The sequence below is a fragment of the Scardinius erythrophthalmus genome (genome assembly GCF_964197995.2).
Source record: "Scardinius erythrophthalmus genome assembly, chromosome: 24".
NCBI classification, from domain to species: domain Eukaryota; kingdom Metazoa; phylum Chordata; class Actinopteri; order Cypriniformes; family Leuciscidae; genus Scardinius; species Scardinius erythrophthalmus.
Window position 1 is genome coordinate 32,213,235 of NC_138244.1, and position 21,146 is coordinate 32,234,380.

Here is a 21,146-nt window from a genome sequence, read left to right on the forward strand (position 1 = left end):
GGGTCCAAAGTGTCAAGGGTTGGGTATCGATTGGGGTTGAATGGATTATTGTCCTTTTGCAGCTTGAAACTGCAACAAAAACAGCGTTCCTCATGTGTCTTCTTCTATGCTCAACAGTTTCTGGAGTGAGTGTTGATGTGTGGATGAACTCTGACCTTTACTCCAGTGATCTTTGCTCTTTCCTCCCGCAGTCGAGTGATATCGGGTTTTCTATTGATCTGATTCCAGGATTTCACCATCAGGTGTTTGTTCCTAAGGCAGTGTAGCAACATCTCAGTTTCAGTGCGATTGATCTATTACGACTGACAGGAATAACAGCATTACGTGCGTGTGACACTAGAACAAACAGCTTTGTGTAATTTAATCAGATTGTGTTCTTAGATAAACAAGGGTAACACAAAGACCCATTATGAGATGAAGACAATAATGCACATGAATATTTCATCAGGTCTGAATGTAAAACACTGGTTTGCATAACCCACTAAGAACAGTCTTACAAGTTGGTCATCCAGTTTCTTTCATTGCATTAAAACATAGCCTGGTGTGATGTGACACATGAGGTTTGATCACCCTGACTCACTGCTAAGCTCATACTGACACTAGCTTTACTCACTGATTTGTCTCTACTCAAGGGAATTGATCTGTAATGTGTGACCCTGGATCACGTCACCAGTCTCGAGTCGCACGGGTTTATCTGAGGCAATAGCCAACAATACACTGTATGGGTCAAAATTATAGATTTTTTCTTTTATGCCAAAACTCATTAAGATATTAAGCAAAGATCATGTTCCATGAAGATATTTTGTACATTTCCTACCGTAAATATATAAAACATGTATTTGTGTGAGTGAGTGCTGCACAATCGTGAACATAAATGCACAACTTTAAAGGAGATTTTCTCAATGTTTTGATTTTTTTTTACACCCTCAGATTCCAGATCTTCAATAGTTGTGTCTCGGCTATCTTATATATTTGTATATTGTCCTATCCTAACAAACCATACGTCAATGCAAAGCTTATTTATTCAGCTTTCAGATTATGTATAAATCTCAATTTCATAAAAGTTACCCATGTGACTGGTTCTGTCGTCCAGGGTCACACATGAGAATTCATGTTTATTTTATAAAATCTAAATAAAACTGAACACATGAATATTGCAATAAATAAAGGTCAGCACTAACGCCTCTTAAACGTCTACAACCTCTCGAGTCTCAGTTCAGCTCAAGTGCACATAAGGGCCATTAGTAAACCAACATCCTTCTAAAAGCTCTCGTCAGTATAGTGGATGAATAAAATAATGTGAAGTACAAATAAATAATCAAAGTCTACTTGCACTGGATGTGCTGGTTTCGGCCTCGTCATGACCTCATCATGACCTCATCTCCTAAATCACACACCTGTGGGTCACAACTACCTGTTAATGCGCTCTCCTGCATGTAAAGTAGTCTTGTGGACGGGTTTGTGTGAGTAAAGGAGAAACACACAGATATATAGTTCCTCCAATGACCTTATATGGAGATATATCGCTTCTTTATAGCAGAAACAATGCATCACTCTTCACAAATGTATTGGCGTAAAAAGTACATTTACTTATTCACAAATATAGTCAAGTAGAGAGTAAAAGTTGCTAATATATTTGATACTCAGTAAAACTACAAAGTAACTAATTACATTTTACTCCAGTACTTTACACCACTGCTGTTAGCTAACTCCTTATTGCCTGATTCACCATTTTAGCAAAAAAGCCAAAATGATAGACATTAATTATGATAAATAACGATTATTGTAGATAATATGAGGTGAAAACATGTTTGGCTTCACGGAGAGACTTCCATGCAAACGGCATTGACTCATGTAAGGAAAGGAGCTGCGGTGGCACGTCTTTCTGTCATTGGTGTGACGCTCGCTCTGCGGCACCTGTGATTGGCTGACGACAGAGGCGCCCATAACGATTGGCTGCTGCCGGTAGACTCGGAACCAATGAAAACACTCTTCCGCTCTCTCGCAGCCAGTCATGGCCGTGACGTGTAGCGCGCGGGATTGTTGTGCAGATCAGATCTGCTGAGGAACGTGTGTATGATTTGTGTAGTTTAATTCCGCACGGATCGATCAGATAGAGTGTGTTAATCTCAGATAGAGTGTGTTAGTCTCAGCATGTTCAGCAGCGCGGATGATCACGCCATACACTCCTCCGCCATCTCGGCTCTGCTCGGTGAGACACAACTCCACTAGCTACACACACCCCTTCCGGACACACAACAACATCATTCTCACAGCAATGACACACAATGTCCACATTATGACATAGAAAGTCATATTTATCTGGTGAAATGTCGAAAATATGATATGTTATAAGTCATAATTTTTACATTAAAAAGTGGAATCTATGACATACATAAATGAGTCATATTTACTAGAGAAAAAACTAAATTATGATATTATTGGATTAAAAACTATGACCTGCAGCCATTTTTGTGGTGAAAGTTGAAAATATGACATACTAAATCGAAATTATGACACACTAAGTAATAAGACTTGCGATGAAAAGATGAACAAGTCATAATTATGAGATTAAAAGTTGAAATTGGCATAAAAGTCAGAATTGAGAGTCAGAATTTTGACTTTTTATCTCATAATTTAGTTTTAATCAAATTTTTATGTCATAATTATTATTTTTTCCTCATGTGGCCGAAATGGGCTTTCAGATATTCCTGTATTTATTAACACACACACACATGTAGTACATCATCATCATCATCATCATCATCATCATCTGTTTCTCATTAATCTGCCACTGCTTTCAGAGATGCAGTGTGTGTGTGAAGTGATTGTGTGTTTGTGTAGCATCCAGATCTCTGAAGAGACGCAGAGATGATGATGAGGAGCGGCTCCAGGAATCCAGTGTGAGTCTGCTGATGAGAAACCAGAACACAACACAACTGCTGCTGGAGATCACAGTGAGTCCGAGTACACAACACGACACACAACACCACCGACACACAACACCACCGACACACAACATCACAACTGCTACTGGAGATCACAGTGAGTCCGAGTACACACCACCGACACACAACACCACCGACACACAACATCACAACTGCTACTGGAGATCACAGTGAGTCCGACTACACAACACCGACACACAACATCACAACTGCTACTGGAGATCACAGTGAGTCCGACTACACAACACCGACACACAACAACACAACTGCTACTGGAGATCACAGTGAGTCCGACTACACAACACCGACACACAACACCACCGACACACAACATCACAACTGCTACTGGAGATCACAGTGAGTCCGACTACACAACACCGACACACAACATCACAACTGCTACTGGAGATCACAGTGAGTCCGACTACACAACACCGACACACAACACCACCAACACACAACATCACAACTGCTACTGGAGATCACAGTGAGTCCGACTACACAACACCGACACGCAACATCACAACTACTACTGGAGATCACAGTGAGTCCGACTACACAACACCGACACACAACATCACAACTGCTACTGGAGATCACAGTGAGTCCGACTACACAACACCGACACACAACACCACCGACACACAACATCACAACTGCTACTGGAGATCACAGTGAGTCCGACTACACAACACCGACACACAACATCACAACTGCTTCTGGAGATCACAGTGAGTCCGACTACACAACACCGACACACAACACCACCGACACACAACATCACAACTGCTACTGGAGATCACAGTGAGTCCGAGTACACAACACCGACACACAACACCACCGACACACAACATCACAACTACTACACAACACCGACACACAACATCACAACTGCTACTGGAGATCACAGTGAGTCCGAGTACACAACACCGACACACAACACCACCGACACACAACATCACAACTGCTACTGGAGATCACAGTGAGTCCGACTACACAACACCGACACACAACACCACCGACACTCAACATCACAACTGCTACTGGAGATCACAGTGAGTCCGAGTACACAACACCGACACACAACATCACAACTGCTGCTGGAGATCACAGTGAGTCCGAGTACACAACACCGTACACACAACACCACCGACACACAACATCACAACTGCTATTGGAGATCACAGTGAGTCCGAGTACACAACACCGACACACAACACCGACACACAACATCACAACTGCTATTGGAGATCACAGTGAGTCCGAGTACACAACACCGACACACAACACCGACACACAACATCACAACTGCTACTGGAGATCACAGTGAGTCCGACTACACAACACCGACACACAACATCACAACTGCTGCTGGAGATCACAGTGAGTCCGAGTACACAACACCGACACACAACACCACCGACACACAACATCCCAACTGCTACTGGAGATCACAGTGAGTCCGAGTACACAACACCGACACACAACACCACCGACACACAACATCACAACTGCTACTGGAGATCACAATGAGTCCGAGTACACGACACCGACACACAACACCGACACACAACATCACCAACACCGACATGCACACAACACCAGACACACAACACTGACACACAACATCACAACTGCTGCTGGAGATCACAGTGAGTCCGAGTACACAACACCAACACACAACATCACCAACATCAACATGCACACAACACCAGACACACAACACTGACACACAACATCACAACTGCTGCTGGAGATCACAGTGAGTCCGAGTACACAACACCAACACACAACACCAGCACACAACACCGACACACAACATCACCAACACCGACATGCACACAACACCAGACACACAACACTGACACACAACATCACAACTGCTGCTGGAGATCACAGTGAGTCCGAGTACACAACACCGACACACAACACCAGCACACAACACCGACACACAACATCACCAACACCGACATGCACACAACACCAGACACACAACACTGACACACAACATCACAACTGCTGCTGGAGATCACACTGAGTCCGAGTACACAACACCAGCACACAACACCAACACACAACATCACCAACACCGACATGCACACAACACCAGGCACACAACACCAGACACACAACACAGACACACAACATCACAACTGCTGCTGGAGATCACAGTGAGTCTGAGTACACAACACCAGACACACAACACAGACGCACAACATCACAACTGCTTCTGGAGATCACAGTAAGTCAGAGTACTCAACACCAGACACACAACACCATACACACAACATCACCGACATGCAACATCACAACTGCTGCTGGAGATTACAGTAAGTCTGAGTACACAACATCGACACACAACACCACCGACACACAACATCACAACTGCTACTGGAGATCACAGTGAGTCCGAGTACACAACACAGACACACAACACCGACACACAACATCACCAACACCGACACACAACATCACAACTGCTGCTGGAGATCACAGTAAGTCTGAGTACACAACACAGACACACAACACCAGCACACAACACCGACGCACAACATCACCAACACCGACATACAACATCACAACTGCTTCTGGAGATCACAGTAAGTCTGAGTACACAACACAGACACACAACACAGACCCACAACCCGTCTCTAAACAGTATTATTTTACAGTAGTAAAGTGAAAAGCATTGTGTGATTTCACGGATGGTGTATTGTGTGTTTGTCAGTCACATGGTGCCATCGGAGACCTCAGCTGTGACGGATATGAAGATCTGCAGTCGTCAGTTCTGGGTGAGACTCGTCCTGATACACACACTACCACTGAGGCCTCTGTAATCAGTGTGTGTCTGCTGTTGTGGGTGCCTGTCCTGATGTTGTGTTGTGTTGTTGTCGATCAGCGGAGGAGTTGCGGAGCCGATCGGAGCAGATGCAGGTTCCAGTCGCGCTGCTGGCCGTCACAGTTCTGTCTGGGAACATCCGGGATCTGCTCTTACACACACACGCTGACACACACCGTGTGCTACTGAACGCTGAACAGAGAGTGTGTTGCATGAAGGACTGACTGACACAAATGATTCAGATTCTGATGGATATATCCATACATGACGTGTGTGTGTGTGTGTTTCATCATTAGACTGACGTGTGTGCGTTGGTGAAGTCCGCTCGAGCGCTGATGTCTGCTGGGATATTCAGCCCTGAACTCTTCTGGCAGGAATACTGGAAGCTGCAGGCGAGTGTGTGTGTGTGTGTGTCTGTGAGAGTGTGTGTGTGTGTGTGTCTGTGTGTCTGTGAGAGTGTGTGTGTGAGTGTACAGGTTTGGTTATAGTTGTGACTGCCAAATCTCTTCACTTATATATTGAAATATTATATCAACTGACTCGTGAGGATGTTCTGCTGGTCCTCACTAGTTATAAAGGCTGATAAATGGGCCGAAACATGTTCTGATGTAAGTCTAGTGTTTGGCTCGTGTTACTTAGATGAAAATGATATTACAAAATGGAATTACTTTTAATCAACTATTAATGAAACGGAGTGATCATAACATCACCACCACAATGAGAGATCCAAACACCAGTCGATCGAGGAACAGCCGTCCATCGCTGCATTAACGACCTCACAACTCGGACGAACCGTGATCCGAGATGATGTCTTCTGGTAGCAAAATGATTTTGAGACAAATGCTTCCTTTAAGTTTCGTTGAGGGAGACAGAACAGAAAACACAAAGTGCTGTTAGTAACTTCACTCAGCACACTGTGTCTGCAGCGTCTGTCAGCGCAGCGTTCTCACTCGAGCATGTGGATATTAGTGTTTTTCTCAACGATAATGCTGACTCGAGTGTGTGTACGTTCTGTACGATAACTGTCTGCTTTATTAGTGTTTTTTTCCGTTCGCGCTGCTTGAGCTTAAATGCTTTTGTTCTTTATATTTTTTGTTTACACATTGTTTAATGTTTTCAACGAAAAGAAAACCTTAAGATATATAGTAAGCTTGTTGTGTATATTGCCTAACGTAATCTTGTTCAGAAATGGTGACAAAAACATAAGAAAATATAATTTTTAACATATTTCTCGTTAAACGACATTTAAATAAACAAATTTTTATGAACCCGAATATTCGAATGCAATAATTTAGAAAAATGCCCATTCCTAGTTAGTTGCCAAGAGCACAGCCGCTCCAGATACCCAATGACACTCAAATCTGGTGTTCCCTGGTGTTCCCCAGTGTTCCCCAGCGTTCCCCACGTGTTCCCCAGGTGTTCCCCAGTGTTACTCATATCCCTTTTAATATCCAGTGATTTCTTCCAAGTTTTCTCTTTGTATTGTGTCTCATCTCTTGTTTCTGCAGTCTTTCTTCAGTTCAGATCTCCCTCTTGCTCGTTCCCTCTCCTGCACCGTCATACGCCTCCTAATGCTGATTGGCTTCACGTTCACGTTGATCCCAGCTTTAAGCTGAGAATGAATGTCGTACTGCACTGTATGAATAACACACACAGATTCTTATTAAAGCCATGAAAGATATTCAGGCAAGAGCAGTGAATGATTTTCTTTTTCTTTAGTTGTTTGATTGACAGGCCTGTGTGAGGCTGCTGTCTCTTCAAAACCTTATTAATGGGTCCAATATAAAAATAACTGTTTACTTTCATTTTAGACATAACTGACTGTTTTTACGTGAATACTCACCAAGACGGGCATATCAATATCTACATACACTACGTCATAAAAGTGTGTACTCTTGTGAAGAAGAGCTATCAGTGTGTAGCAGAGGAGTAGGCAAGCTGTGGGACGAACTGACACGTCATGAAACTGCTTCTTTAACTGGCCTGTCAATCATCTTGTAACTGTTAACCTCCTCCACATCGCATGTCGTTTCGTTAGGGCCGAGCACTGAGGGTGTGAGGAGCCTACTGGCATTGCTCTGGTTTCCTACTGTTTGTTTATCAGGTTGAATGTAGATTATGTTTCTAAAGCTGTGTTTCTGCTCACGCAGCCTGTGCTGGAGCTGACGTATCATCTACACACACACAACATCCTCACGCTGGACTTCCTGCTGCACAGGTATCACACACACTCACTCACTCACTCACTCACTCACTCACTCACTCACTCACTCACTCACTCACTCACTCACTCACTCACTCACTCACTCACTCACTCCCTCACTCACTCACTCACTCACTCACACACACACACACACACACACACACACACACACACACACATGCAGGCTGATCATGTGATGTGTCTGATCAGAGACGCAGCATCGGTGAGCTCGTGGATCACGGAGCAGCTCCGAGATCTGTGTGTTTCCATGGCAACAGCAGCGGATCAACAGCAGATGCAGCATCAGATTCTCTCCAGTAAGAAGTTTCCTCCTCAATGTCTGTGTGTTTAGTGTGCTTATGTTTCATATTTTACATCAGGACTGCCAAAGCATTGCGTGTAATGATATAGAGAAATATGATATAGAGATGTATGCAGAAATATAGAGAAAGGAATAAAAGGAAAACAAAATAAGATAAAAAGGGGTGATGTTGAAGGGGTTGTGACTTGAGGAGTAAAATTTGCCCTGATCTTTTGATATTTAAGTCTTTGAACCATTAAAACATCCTGCAAGATTAATAGTTTAAAACATCCTCATTATAAACAAGTGTTTATTAAATCAATCTCAGAAACAGCTCGTTCTGATATTCTGGGATCTGTGATGTCACACTGGCAAATATATTTGCATAAGCCCGCCTCCAGAGCAAGACATCGACCAATAGTTACACATCAGTCCACCATAGCCCCGCCCACTGGTACTACAGGCCTGGTACTGCAGGCCCCGCCCACTGGTACTACAGGCCACGCCCATTGGTACTACAGGCCCCGCCCACTGCGTCTGCAGCCAACAGGATGAATGTCGGAGTGTAAGAGTGTTCCTCCAGTTTAACAGCTGGTTTGAGTCTCTGTTCTTCAGGAGATCCAGCGCTGGAATCATGTGTGTGGTTTATTATAATGGCGTCCGGATCTCGTCTGAGGATTATGTGTTTGTTCGGAGCGTTTGACTGAGGCTCAGAGTAATGGAGAGTTCGATTAATCTAAGTTTATCTTTGAGATCTGGGATCTGACAGCAGCTGCAACACAAACCACAAGTTAATGATTCATAATGCTCTGACTGTTAATGACGGTTTTATATAGAGAATGTTTTCAGTAGTGAGTTCAGGGGTTGACACTGCTTCCTGTGCAGTGATGTAGCCAATCAGAACACTGATCGTTTACTGACACGCCTTAAAGGAGCCGCGCCTTAACTCACCGTCTCAGACTGAGGCAATATCAGGGTGGAAAATAATCATTTATCCACATAGATATGTTTTCTGTGCAAAAAAACTTTATTAACATTATAAGTGAAGCTCAAGGAACATTAGAATAATAAAAATAATCCTTGTCATGACCCCTTTAAATGAATAAAATAAGTTAAATAAAAATAATAAAGTTAGACCAATAATAGAACAGAATGTCACACACAAAGATATATGTATGCAGTCTTTGTGTTCAAGTAATGAGTAAACAAGCTTTCATGTCACACACTTTGAAACATATCATTATATAATTTAATATTAGTATATTTTCCAGGTTTCAAGTGTGTGATGGCAGAAACAAGCTTCCGTAGTTTGTTTATGATAAACTTTTCCCTGTATTGTTCATTTGGACACAATGGGCCCGTTTCCCATCATGCCGAAGTGCAGTGATGTGTGTGTGTGTGTGTGTTGTAGCTGTGGTGTGTGTTCTGGTGCGGAGGGCCTTTGAAGACTCCAGTCACACACTCTCTAAGACCTGCGGCTCAATCCTGGACTCCATGATGACCTGTGAGTCTGTGTGTCTGTCTGAAACGAGGCGTTCACTTCAGAATCAACATTTCCTGATGAGTTACTCTTCCCCACGCATCCAAGATGTTCACGTCAGGCTTCCTTCAGGCGAAAAAGATTATGGTTGAGGAAAACATTCCAGGATGTTCCTCCATATAGTGTCTTCAATGGGGTCCAACAGGTCGAAGGTCCAGATGTGAGTTTCAGTGCAGCTTCAAAGTCTCGACACGATCCAGCCGAGGAATAAGAGTCTCATCTAGACAAACCAGCGGACAGTTTATAACAAAATAAACATTTATATACTTTTAACCACTAATGCTGGTCGTGCACTAGCTGTGATGCGCCACACATTACGTGATCAGGTTGAAAGGTCAAGTGTGATGTAGGGGGAAGAACAGACCCAGTGTTTACAGAGAGAACCTGCACAGACTGAGTCAAAAGCCATTGACAAAACAAACAAATAAAAGGTAAAACAACGATGTCGGACGATTTTGAAGTTGGAGGAGAAAATGAGATTTTTCCACATATTTCCTACATTTCTGAACCGGAACACGCGTGACCTTTCACCTTTCAGCGTGATCACGTGATGTGTGGCGCCTCACAGCAGTGCAAGACCAGCATGTGTGGATAAAGTAAGTGCGTGCTTAGAGTGGGAAGTAAGGAGAGTAAATCATCAGGAAATGTTGATTCGGAAGGGAACTAATCCTTCAAACCGCAACACTTTATGTCATGTGTCCTCAGTGTGTTCTTTCTCTCATCAGATATTTGACCATTAAACTGAAAATAATTAGTGTATAATGATTCTCCATCCAATCTAATGTTCTGAGTGTGTTTTCTGGCCAGGGCTGCTGGACACACTGAGCGATAAAGACTCGGAGACGTCAGCCGCTGCGCTCTGGTAAGTGCCTGATCAATAACGGTTCAGTGAGAGTCGGGTCAGAGGTCAGAGGTCAGGATGGGACAGGGTCACGGCTCAGTCCTAGTCAAATCAAACGGGTTTCTACTCATGCTTCTTCAAAGAGTCACACTGGTCTCCAGCAACTTTGCAACCCTGGGTTTTGATATCTGAGGCTCCATGATCCCAGTTCTGTGGAAGTTTATGAAGTTTCAAACCCCAAACTTTACATTTCTTTAACGGATAAGGAAAATTCTCTTAATTTTAGGAAAACCAAGAAATAACATTTGTTACAAAAAACATTTTGCTTATTATAAATCTGCATCCACTTCAGAGTTGGTAGTCGAATTGGATTTCTGCTTTTAGACGCATTAATATTTCATCCCTGAAAATCAATAATCCATTGTGGGAATCAGTGTTAGATGGACATGACTCCTGCATTATTCAGTGTTCCTGTGTGTGTGTGTGTGTGTGTGTGTGTGTGTGTGTGTGTGTGTGTGTGTGTGTGTGTGTGTGTGTGTGTGTGTGTTCCTCGTGTGTGATTCAGGGTTCAGGTGTTCGATGCCTCCGTGTTCGGTGTGTGTGTTTCTGAAGACACACTGCAGCGGTTCTTCACACACTCGCTCATGCGCGTTCTCACACACCAACCCGTCTTCAAAGGTGAGACTTCAGGCAGACCTCACGTTACTGCTGCAATACTCGGCCTCCTTGTTCTGCGAGTGTTTAGTTGTTTGAGTAATAAACGAGTGAATGGCATGTCAGTCTGTCAGTACAGTGTGAGTTTTTGAAACAAATCAGTCGAGTGATTATTTCAATGACTCATAAAGTCACTGGCTTAATGTAACCTGGAGAAAGAGTCCGAAGGAAAGATCTGTGTGTGTGTGTGTGTGTGTGTGTGTGTGTGTGTGTGTGTGTGTGTGTGTGTGTGTGTGAGTGTGTGTGTGAGTGTGAGAGACATCACCTGTACGGCTGTTTGATGGGTGTGTAATTGTGATTTGTGTAGTGTCAGATGCCATCGCCACACAGAGTGAGTGGAGCTTTGCTAAAACCCTGCCGTTACTGACGGCTCTCTTCTGCAAGGTGAGCGACTTCACATGAACTTTGAGCTCAATATTTACACACAGAGTAACCTGAGAGTAACAAGCTCATTGAGATCAGATCTGTCTCTTTACACACACACACACACACACACACACACACACACACACACACACACACACACACACACACACACACACACACACACACACACACACACACACACACACACTGTGCCATTGAACAGCATGAACAGACACCAGAGGAAGAGGTTTAACTCCCAGTGTTCACTGCATCTGCTGAGACCACCGAACATAAGCAACATTAATGTATCTACATATCTTTACATAAGGCGCTTCTGCTCGTCTCTCAGAGATTCAGTATGAAGCCTCACTTGGTTTTACTTTTCCTTCTAAGTTGCTTTTTGAAATCTAAATGACCGGTAGTAAATGTGGTTTATAGGAAAGAGACACCAAGGACGAACAGTGAAGATATAGTGTTAAACTCTAAGAGAATAGCAGAGTCCACAGCACAACTATAATGATGACGGCACAGTAGCACTGGATTCACAAATCATGTGTGTGTGTTCCTGCTGATGAAAACATTGACATCTGATCAGATTCCATCCTGTGTGTGTGTGTGTCAGATCTGTGTTGTCTTCAGCGTGGAGTGTGTGTTGGATCAGCTGCAGCGGGTGTTGGAGACACACGAGGTGAACTGGCGTCACGTGCTGTCGTGTGTGTCTCACCTGCTGGTGCATGATGCGCAGACGCAGAGCCGCCTCACAGGTACACACACACACACACACACACACACACACACACACACACATACATACTACAGCTCTTCAGCTTCTGCTGAGGGAGTCCTGACCCGTGTGTGTGTGTGTGTGTGTGTGTGTGTGTTCAGATCTGCTGTCCCGGATGCTGAGGTCCTCGTGTCACAGCAGTGATGTGGAGAAGATGGTCTCGCTGTTCCTGCTGTCCCGTCAGGCGTCTCTCGAGGGACCCGCCGTCTTCCCCTCATACAGCGACTGGTTTAAAGTCAGTCGTCCGCTACGAACACTCGCGCGCTAAACCCTGCGGGTGCTGTGCTGTGCTGTGCTGTGCTGTGCTGTGCTGTGCTGTGCTGTGTTGTGCTGTGCTGTGCTGTGCTGTGCTGTGCTGTGCTGTGTTGTGTTGTGTTGTGCTGTGCTGTGCTGTGCTGTGTTGTGTTGTGTTGTGTTGTGCTGTGCTGTGCTGTGCTGTGCTGTGCTGTGCTGTGCTGTGCTGTGCTGTGCTGTGCTGTGCTGTGCTGTGCTGTGCTGTGCTGTGCTGTGTTGTGTTGTGCTGTGCTGTGCTGTGCTGTGCTGTGCTGTGCTGTGCTGTGCTGTGTTGTGTTGTGCTGTGCTGTGCTGTGCTGTGCTGTGCTGTGCTGTGCTGTGCTGTGCTGTGCTGTGCTGTGCTGTGCTGTGCTGTGCTGTGCTGTGCTGTGTTGTGCTGTGCTGTGCTGTGCTGTGCTGTGCTGTGTTGTGCTGTGCTGTGCTGTGCTGTGCTGTGCTGTGCTGTGCTGTGCTGTGCTGTGTTGTGTTGTGCTGTGCTGTGCTGTGCTGTGCTGTGCTGTGCTGTGCTGTGCTGTGCTGTGCTGTGCTGTGCTGTGCTGTGCTGTGCTGTGCTGTGCTGTGCTGTGTTGTGCTGTGCTGTGCTGTGCTGTGTTGTGTTGTGCTGTGCTGTGCTGTGCTGTGCTGTGTTGTGTTGTGCTGTGCTGTGCTGTGCTGTGCTGTGCTGTGCTGTGCTGTGCTGTGCTGTGCTGTGCTGTGCTGTGCTGTGCTGTGCTGTGCTGTGCTGTGCTGTGTTGTGCTGTGCTGTGCTGTGCTGTGCTGTGTTGTGTTGTGCTGTGCTGTGCTGTGCTGTGCTGTGCTGTGCTGTGCTGTGCTGTGCTGTGTTGTGTTGTGCTGTGCTGTGCTGTGCTGTGCTGTGCTGTGCTGTGCTGTGCTGTGCTGTGCTGTGCTGTGCTGTGCTGTGCTGTGCTGTGCTGTGCTGTGCTGTGTTGTGTTGTGCTGTGCTGTGCTGTGCTGTGCTGTGCTGTGCTGTGCTGTGTTGTGCTGTGCTGTGTTGTGTTGTGTTGTGTTGTGTTGTGCTGTGTTGTGCTGTGTTGTGTTCCCGCCAATTTGAGAGCGACTAAAACTGACTGACTTTGCTCACACAGGCTATAACAACTCTCTGGAAGCTTGTTCTGGTCACAGAATAAAACATATTAAGAGATGATTGCAAGTTTACATCACGCAGTGCTGACTTTATAACTCACAATTGCGACTTTAAATTACGCAATCCTGAGAATTCCGAGATGTAAACTCTATTTTTTATTCTGTGGCGGAAACAAGCTTCCATACAACTTCCAACATTTCTTGATAATTCTTGTACTTTTGGTTTTTTTTCCCACCTTGTTATACTTGTGGTGTTCCCAGGCAGACAATGACCAGCTTATGAATCTCTCGTTATGCTGTTATTGTATTGGATTAAGTCGAGTTTTCTTTCACATAGCACGTTTTGTATGTTGTTTTGACTGATCTTAGTTGTTTTAGGTGAAAAGGAAATCTTTCTCACTCATAAACTGAGGTGCATGAGCTCAGATCATGGAGCCAGAACCACTAAGAAATACAAAACCTGTGCTAACTGAAAGAAAACAAGTCGATTAAAAGATTAAATACTATATTTGGTGATTTCATAGTGAGATTTACATGCAATTTAAAAGGCCGGCCATTTTTGACTCGCTCGTGTTCAACACCGCACCAGGGTCACATGATTTCTGATGTTTTTGTGTTTTATGTTGATGGTTAATCTGAGGGTGATTCTCTGTGTCAGTTGTCGTTTGGTGGATCTAGCAGTTTCCACGCTAAAAGCAAGAAGTCCACCCTGTTCCTCCTGAAGTTCCTGTCAGATCTGGTTCCCTTTGAACGGCCTCAGTATCTGAAGGTCAGTGTTCCTGCGGTGTGAGAGTAACCCAGTGCTGATGGCCTGAATGTGAAAGGTCGTGTGATGTGTTCTCCAGGTTCACGTCATGCATCCGCCATTCGTCGGGGGGAAGTATCGCTCTCTGCTGCAGGAATACGTCACGCTTGCCAAGACACGCCTGAGAGATCTGAAGGTCTGAGAGCGTCTCAATCAGTGGAGGTGAAGGATGTGCTTCTGGGGGACTGACTGTGTGTGTGTGTGTGTGTGTGTGCGCGCAGGTGTCGCTGGAGGAGACGGGCATCTTCGAGGTGGTGAACGGCTCCGCCGGTGCGGTTGAAGTAAGTCATGTGACCTGTGTGAATGCTGCTTCTGTTTGGGTCTCACAGTCGCTTCTGTGTTACGGCAACATCGAATTTCTGATGTAAAAATGCAACGACCTCATCTGAATGTAATATCTGCGGCACTGAAGGAGGATCCAGCAACACAGCGTTGTGTTCCTCGGGCTGTGCAACAAACACAATACATCAACATTTAAACACACTGGGTTAATCGCTCAATATTAGGAAACGATAAAGGAAATTAGAAACAGCTGACATGCTACTCTCCATGAGCCATGTAATGTTAAGTCATGATCTCAAACTTCACCCTTGTCTATGCACATGTCTTCTCCAGGTCAAGCACTGATTAAAGGGGTTGTGACATGAGGAATCAAATTTGCCTTGATCTTTTGACATATAAGAAGGCTTTGAACCATCAAAACATCCTGCAAGATTAATAGCTTAAAACTTTCTCCTCATTATAAACTATTTATTTAATCAGTCTCAGAAACAGCTCGTTCTGATATTTTGGGATCTGTGATGTCACACAGGCAAATACATTTGCATAAGCCCGCCTCCAGAGCAAGACATTGACCAATAGTTACACATCTCACCACAGGCCTGCCCACTGATCCTACAGGCCCGCCCACTGATACTCACTCACTCACTGATCCTACAGGCCCGCCCACTGATCCTACAGGCCCACCCACTGGTACTACAGGCCCGCCCACTGATCCTACAGGCCCACCCACTGGTACTACAGGCCCGCCCACTGATCCTACAGGCCCGCCCACTGATACTCACTCACTAACTGATCCTACAGGCCCACCCACTGATACTCACTCACTCACTGATCCTACAGGCCCGCCCACTGATACTCACTCACTCACTCACTGATCCTACAGGCCCGCCCACTGATCCTACAGGCCCACCCACTGATACTCACTCACTCACTCACTGATCCTACAGGCCCGCCCACTGATCCTACAGGCCCGCCCACTGATCCTACAGGCCCACCCACTGATACTCACTCACTCACTCACTGATCCTACAGGCCCGCCCACTGATCCTACAGGCCCGCCCACTGATACTCACTCACTGATCCTACAGGCCCACCCACTGATACTCACTCACTGATCCTACAGGCCCACCCACTGATACTCACTCACTGATCATACAGGCCCACCCACTGATACTCACTCACTCACTCACTGATCCTACAGGCCCACCCACTGATACTCACTCACTAACTGATCCTACAGGCCCGCCCACTGATCCTACAGGCCCACCCACTGGTACTACAGGCCCGCCCACTGATCCTACAGGCCCACCCACTGGTACTACAGGCCCGCCCACTGATACTCACTCACTAACTGATCCTACAGGCCCACCCACTGATACTCACTCACTCACTGATCCTACAGGCCCGCCCACTGATACTCACTCACTCACTGATCCTACAGGCCCACCCACTGATACTCACTCACTAACTGATCCTACAGGCCCGCCCACTGATCCTACAGGCCCACCCACTGGTACTACAGGCCCGCCCACTGATCCTACAGGCCCACCCACTGGTACTACAGGCCCACCCACTGATACTCACTCACTGATCCTACAGGCCCACCCACTGATACTCACTCACTGATCCTACAGGCCCACCCACTGATACTCACTCACTGATCCTACAGGCCCGCCCACTGATACTCACTCACTGATCCTACAGGCCCGCCCACTGATACTCACTCACTGATCCTACAGGCCCGCCCACTGATACTCACTCACTGATCCTACAGGCCCGCCCACTGATACTCACTCACTGATCCTACAGGCCCGCCCACTGATACTCACTCACTGATCCTACAGGCCCGCCCACTGATACTCACTCACTGATCCTACAGGCCCGCCCACTAGGGATGCGCGGTATACCGGTACTGCAAAAATACCGGTATATATTATATTTCAAACGGTACAATATCATAATTTTGCTCACTTCGGTATTTGATGCGCTGCTGTTTCGAAGTTCACCGCTAGGCGGCAGTGCGCTAGCCAAACTGACGCGGGTCACGCAAAACCGGCAAACGGTGACAACGGAGGAACACGATGGATCAAACAGATGAAGCTCATTCTACACGCCCGAAATTAATAAATAAAGAGAGCAATAGGAGTGAAATATGGCATTACTTTGCCTACAAAAGTAATGAGAAAGGTGAAGCAACAGACCTCAATGCACCACTCTACAAACGCTGCTTTAAATTAGCCACGGGAGGCAACACATCAAATCTGGCTAACGTTGACCACTTGTCACTTGATCATCCTGACTTGTTCAAAGAGTTCAGAGATCGACACGTGAGTCCATCATTCAACTGATTTAATTTAGACTTTTATTCACAGCGCACATAGAGCTTATCAATTAAATATGACACGGTAAACACGAAAGCTCAAATGTGCTTTCATGACACGCTAGAACCAATGAAATTTAGTTCTCATAATTTTTTTGCACTTTCAAACAATCATATATTAATTGAATTTGAATGAATAAAGAGATAAGTGATATTAATTTTAGTACTGGTGATAGTAAAATGAAAGGCATATCTATCACTGCTGCTGTGGCGACCGACTGAGGAATCAGCTGAGAGAGAGTAATAGTAGTAATATGGATATTACTAATATGAATGTTAGAGTAACACTTTCCATTTAAGCTACATTTGTCAACATTCATTAGGTAACCTGACCTGACAGTATTATAGCATTTATTAATCTAGAATAGATCAATCCGTAATTATTATTTAAATATACTAATACATGTTTAGCATGTTAACATTACTTTATGCATTAAACTAATATGAACCCAAACCAAACAGCAATCAAACCAAGATGAATAAATGCTATAAATGTTGATAATTCTCTGTTGATGCATGACAGCTAATGGTTTACATTTCATTTCATTATTCTATTATTATTCTATATTAATCAATTATTATAGATAATAGATATTAACCTATTTTAATTGTATCATTTCAGGTGTCCTTTTCTTTTTTTTCTTCTTTTTTTTAAATCAAAATTTAACCTACTGTAAGTTCCCTGACTCTTTTTTATTTATTAATTTTTTTTTAAACATTTTGATAACTTTTTGTTTGCACATTCGGTGCAGCAGAGTTTCAAGCAGTGTTTTTTAATAAAACTGTTTCAATTCACTTAAATTTTGAGGCTGGTTATTTGTCACCTGTGGTATCGATTTAGTATCGATACCGAGGTATTAGGTTCTGGTACCGTACCGAAACCAAAATTGTGGTATCGAGCCATCCCTACCACCCACTGATACTCACTCACTCACTGATCCTACAGGCCCGCCCACTGATACTCACTCACTGATCCTACAGGCCCACCCACTGATACTCACTCACTCACTGATCCTACAGGCCCGCCCACTGATACTCACTCACTGATCCTACAGGCCCGCCCACTGATACTCACTCACTGATCCTACAGGCCCACCCACTGATACTCACTCACTGATCCTACAGGCCCACCCACTGATACTCACTCACTGATCCTACAGGCCCGCCCACTGATACTCACTCACTGATCCTACAGGCCCACCCACTGATACTCACTCACTCACTGATCCTACAGGCCCGCCCACTGATACTCACTCACTGATCCTACAGGCCCGCCCACTGATACTCACTCACTGATCCTACAGGCCCACCCACTGATACTCACTCACTGATCCTACAGGCCCACCCACTGATACTCACTCACTGATCCTACAGGCCCGCCCACTGATACTCACTCACTGATCCTACAGGCCCACCCACTGATACTCACTCACTCACTGATCCTACAGGCCCACCCACTGATACTCACTCACTGATCCTACAGGCCCACCCACTGATACTCACTCACTCACTGATCCTACAGGCCCACCCACTGATACTCACTCACTGATCCTACAGGCCCGCCCACTGATACTCACTCACTGATCCTACAGGCCCACCCACTGATACTCACTCACTCACTGATCCTACAGGCCCGCCCACTGATACTCACTCACTGATCCTACAGGCCCGCCCACTGATACTCACTCACTGATCCTACAGGCCCACCCACTGATACTCACTCACTCACTGATCCTACAGGCCCACCCACTGATACTCACTCACTGATCCTACAGGCCCGCCCACTGATACTCACTCACTGATCCTACAGGCCCACCCACTGATACTCACTCACTCACTGATCCTACAGGCCCACCCACTGATACTCACTCACTCACTGATCCTACAGGCCCACCCTCTGATACTCACTCACTGATCCTACAGGCCCACCCACTGATACTCACTCACTCACTGATCCTACAGGCCCACCCACTGATACTCACTCACTGATCCTACAGGCCCGCCCACTGATACTCACTCACTGATCCTACAGGCCCACCCACTGATACTCACTCACTGATCCTACAGGCCCACCCACTGATACTCACTCACTCACTCACTGATCCTACAGGCCCGCCCACTGATACTCACTCACTGATCCTACAGGCCCACCCACTGATACTCACTCACTCACTGATCCTACAGGCCCGCCCACTGATACTCACTCACTGATCCTACAGGCCCACCCACTGATACTCACTCACTGATCCTACAGGCCCACCCACTGATACTCACTCACTCACTGATCCTACAGGCCCGCCCACTGATACTCACTCACTGATCCTACAGGCCCGCCCACTGATCCTACAGGCCCACCCACTGATACTCACTCACTCACTGATCCTACAGGCCCACCCACTGATACTCACTCACTCACTGATCCTACAGGCCCACCCACTGATACTCACTCACTGATCCTACAGGCCCGCCCACTGATCCTACAGGCCCACCCACTGATACTCACTCACTCACTGATCCTACAGGCCCACCCACTGATACTCACTCACTCACTGATCCTACAGGCCCGCCCACTGATACTCACTCACTGATCCTACTGGCCCACCCACTGATACTCACTCACTCACTGATCCTACAGGCCCGCCCACTGATACTCACTCACTGATCCTACAGGCCCACCCACTGATACTCACTCACTCACTGATCCTACAGGCCCACCCACTGATACTCACTCACTGATCCTACAGGCCCGCCCACTGATACTCACTCACTGATCCTACAGGCCCGCCCACTGATACTCACTCACTGATCCTACAGGCCCACCCACTGATACTCACTCACTCACTGATCCTACAGGCCCGCCCACTGATACTCACTCACTGATCCTACAGGCCCGCCCACTGATACTCACTCACTCACTGATCCTACAGGCCCGCCCACTGATCCTACAGGCCCGCCCACTGATACTCACTCACTGATCCTACAGGCCCGCCCACTGATCCTACAGGCCCACCCACTGGTACTACTGGCCCGTCCACTGATACTACAAGCCACGCCCACTGATACTACAGGCCTTCAGCCCACCCACTGATACTACAGGCCCACCCACTGATCCTACAGGCCCACCCACTGATCCTACAGGCCCACCCACTGATACTACAGCCCCGCCCACTGATACTACAGGCCCACCCACTGATCCCACAGGCCCACCCACTGATCCTACAGGCCCACCCACTGATACTACAGCCCCGCCCACTGATACTACAGGCCCGCCCACTGATACTACAGGCCCACCCACTGGTACTACTGGCCCGTCCACTGCTACTACAAGCGATGCCCACTGATACTGCAAGCCACGCCCACTTGTTCTACAGGCCTGCCCACTGACATCTGCAGACAACAGGACGAATGTCGGAGTGTAAGAGCGTTCCTCCAGTTTAACTGGTTTGAGTCTCTGTTCTTCAGGAGATCCAGCGCTGGAATCATGTGTGTGGTTTATTATAATGGCGTCCGGATCTCGTCTGAGGATTATGTGTTTGTTCGGAGCGTTTGACTGAGGCTCAGCGTAATGGAGAGTTCAGCCCTGACCTGCTGTGTGTGTGTGTGTGTGTGTGTTTCAGTGTCCAGCACAGCAGGATGTGGAGAAAGCCGTAACTCTCTTCATGAGCACCAATAAGATCCCAGCGACAGTGATAGAGGCCAGGTACACACACACACACACACACACACACACACACACACACACACACACACACACACTGCTGAAACT

The 21,146-nt window shown here is 46.2% G+C and overlaps 1 protein-coding gene across 1 annotated transcript in view; it reads left to right on the top strand.

Moving 5' to 3' along the window:
- Positions 1-2,009: 2,009 nt before the first annotated feature.
- Positions 2,010-21,146, top strand: part of fanca (FA complementation group A) — a 50,325-nt gene continuing 31,188 nt past the window's right edge. Inside the window, exons 1-17 of the mRNA XM_081355715.1 lie at positions 2,010-2,212; positions 2,845-2,957; positions 5,677-5,740; positions 5,848-5,990; positions 6,084-6,179; positions 7,938-8,005; positions 8,201-8,307; positions 9,703-9,795; positions 10,639-10,693; positions 11,238-11,350; positions 11,694-11,770; positions 12,375-12,516; positions 12,638-12,771; positions 14,572-14,682; positions 14,759-14,854; positions 14,940-14,999; positions 20,998-21,080. Of these exons, the coding sequence (XP_081211841.1) occupies positions 2,155-2,212; positions 2,845-2,957; positions 5,677-5,740; positions 5,848-5,990; positions 6,084-6,179; positions 7,938-8,005; positions 8,201-8,307; positions 9,703-9,795; positions 10,639-10,693; positions 11,238-11,350; positions 11,694-11,770; positions 12,375-12,516; positions 12,638-12,771; positions 14,572-14,682; positions 14,759-14,854; positions 14,940-14,999; positions 20,998-21,080 (1,613 nt within the window). The 5' untranslated portion in view covers positions 2,010-2,154. The remainder of the gene's footprint in view (positions 2,213-2,844; positions 2,958-5,676; positions 5,741-5,847; positions 5,991-6,083; positions 6,180-7,937; positions 8,006-8,200; positions 8,308-9,702; positions 9,796-10,638; positions 10,694-11,237; positions 11,351-11,693; positions 11,771-12,374; positions 12,517-12,637; positions 12,772-14,571; positions 14,683-14,758; positions 14,855-14,939; positions 15,000-20,997; positions 21,081-21,146) is intronic.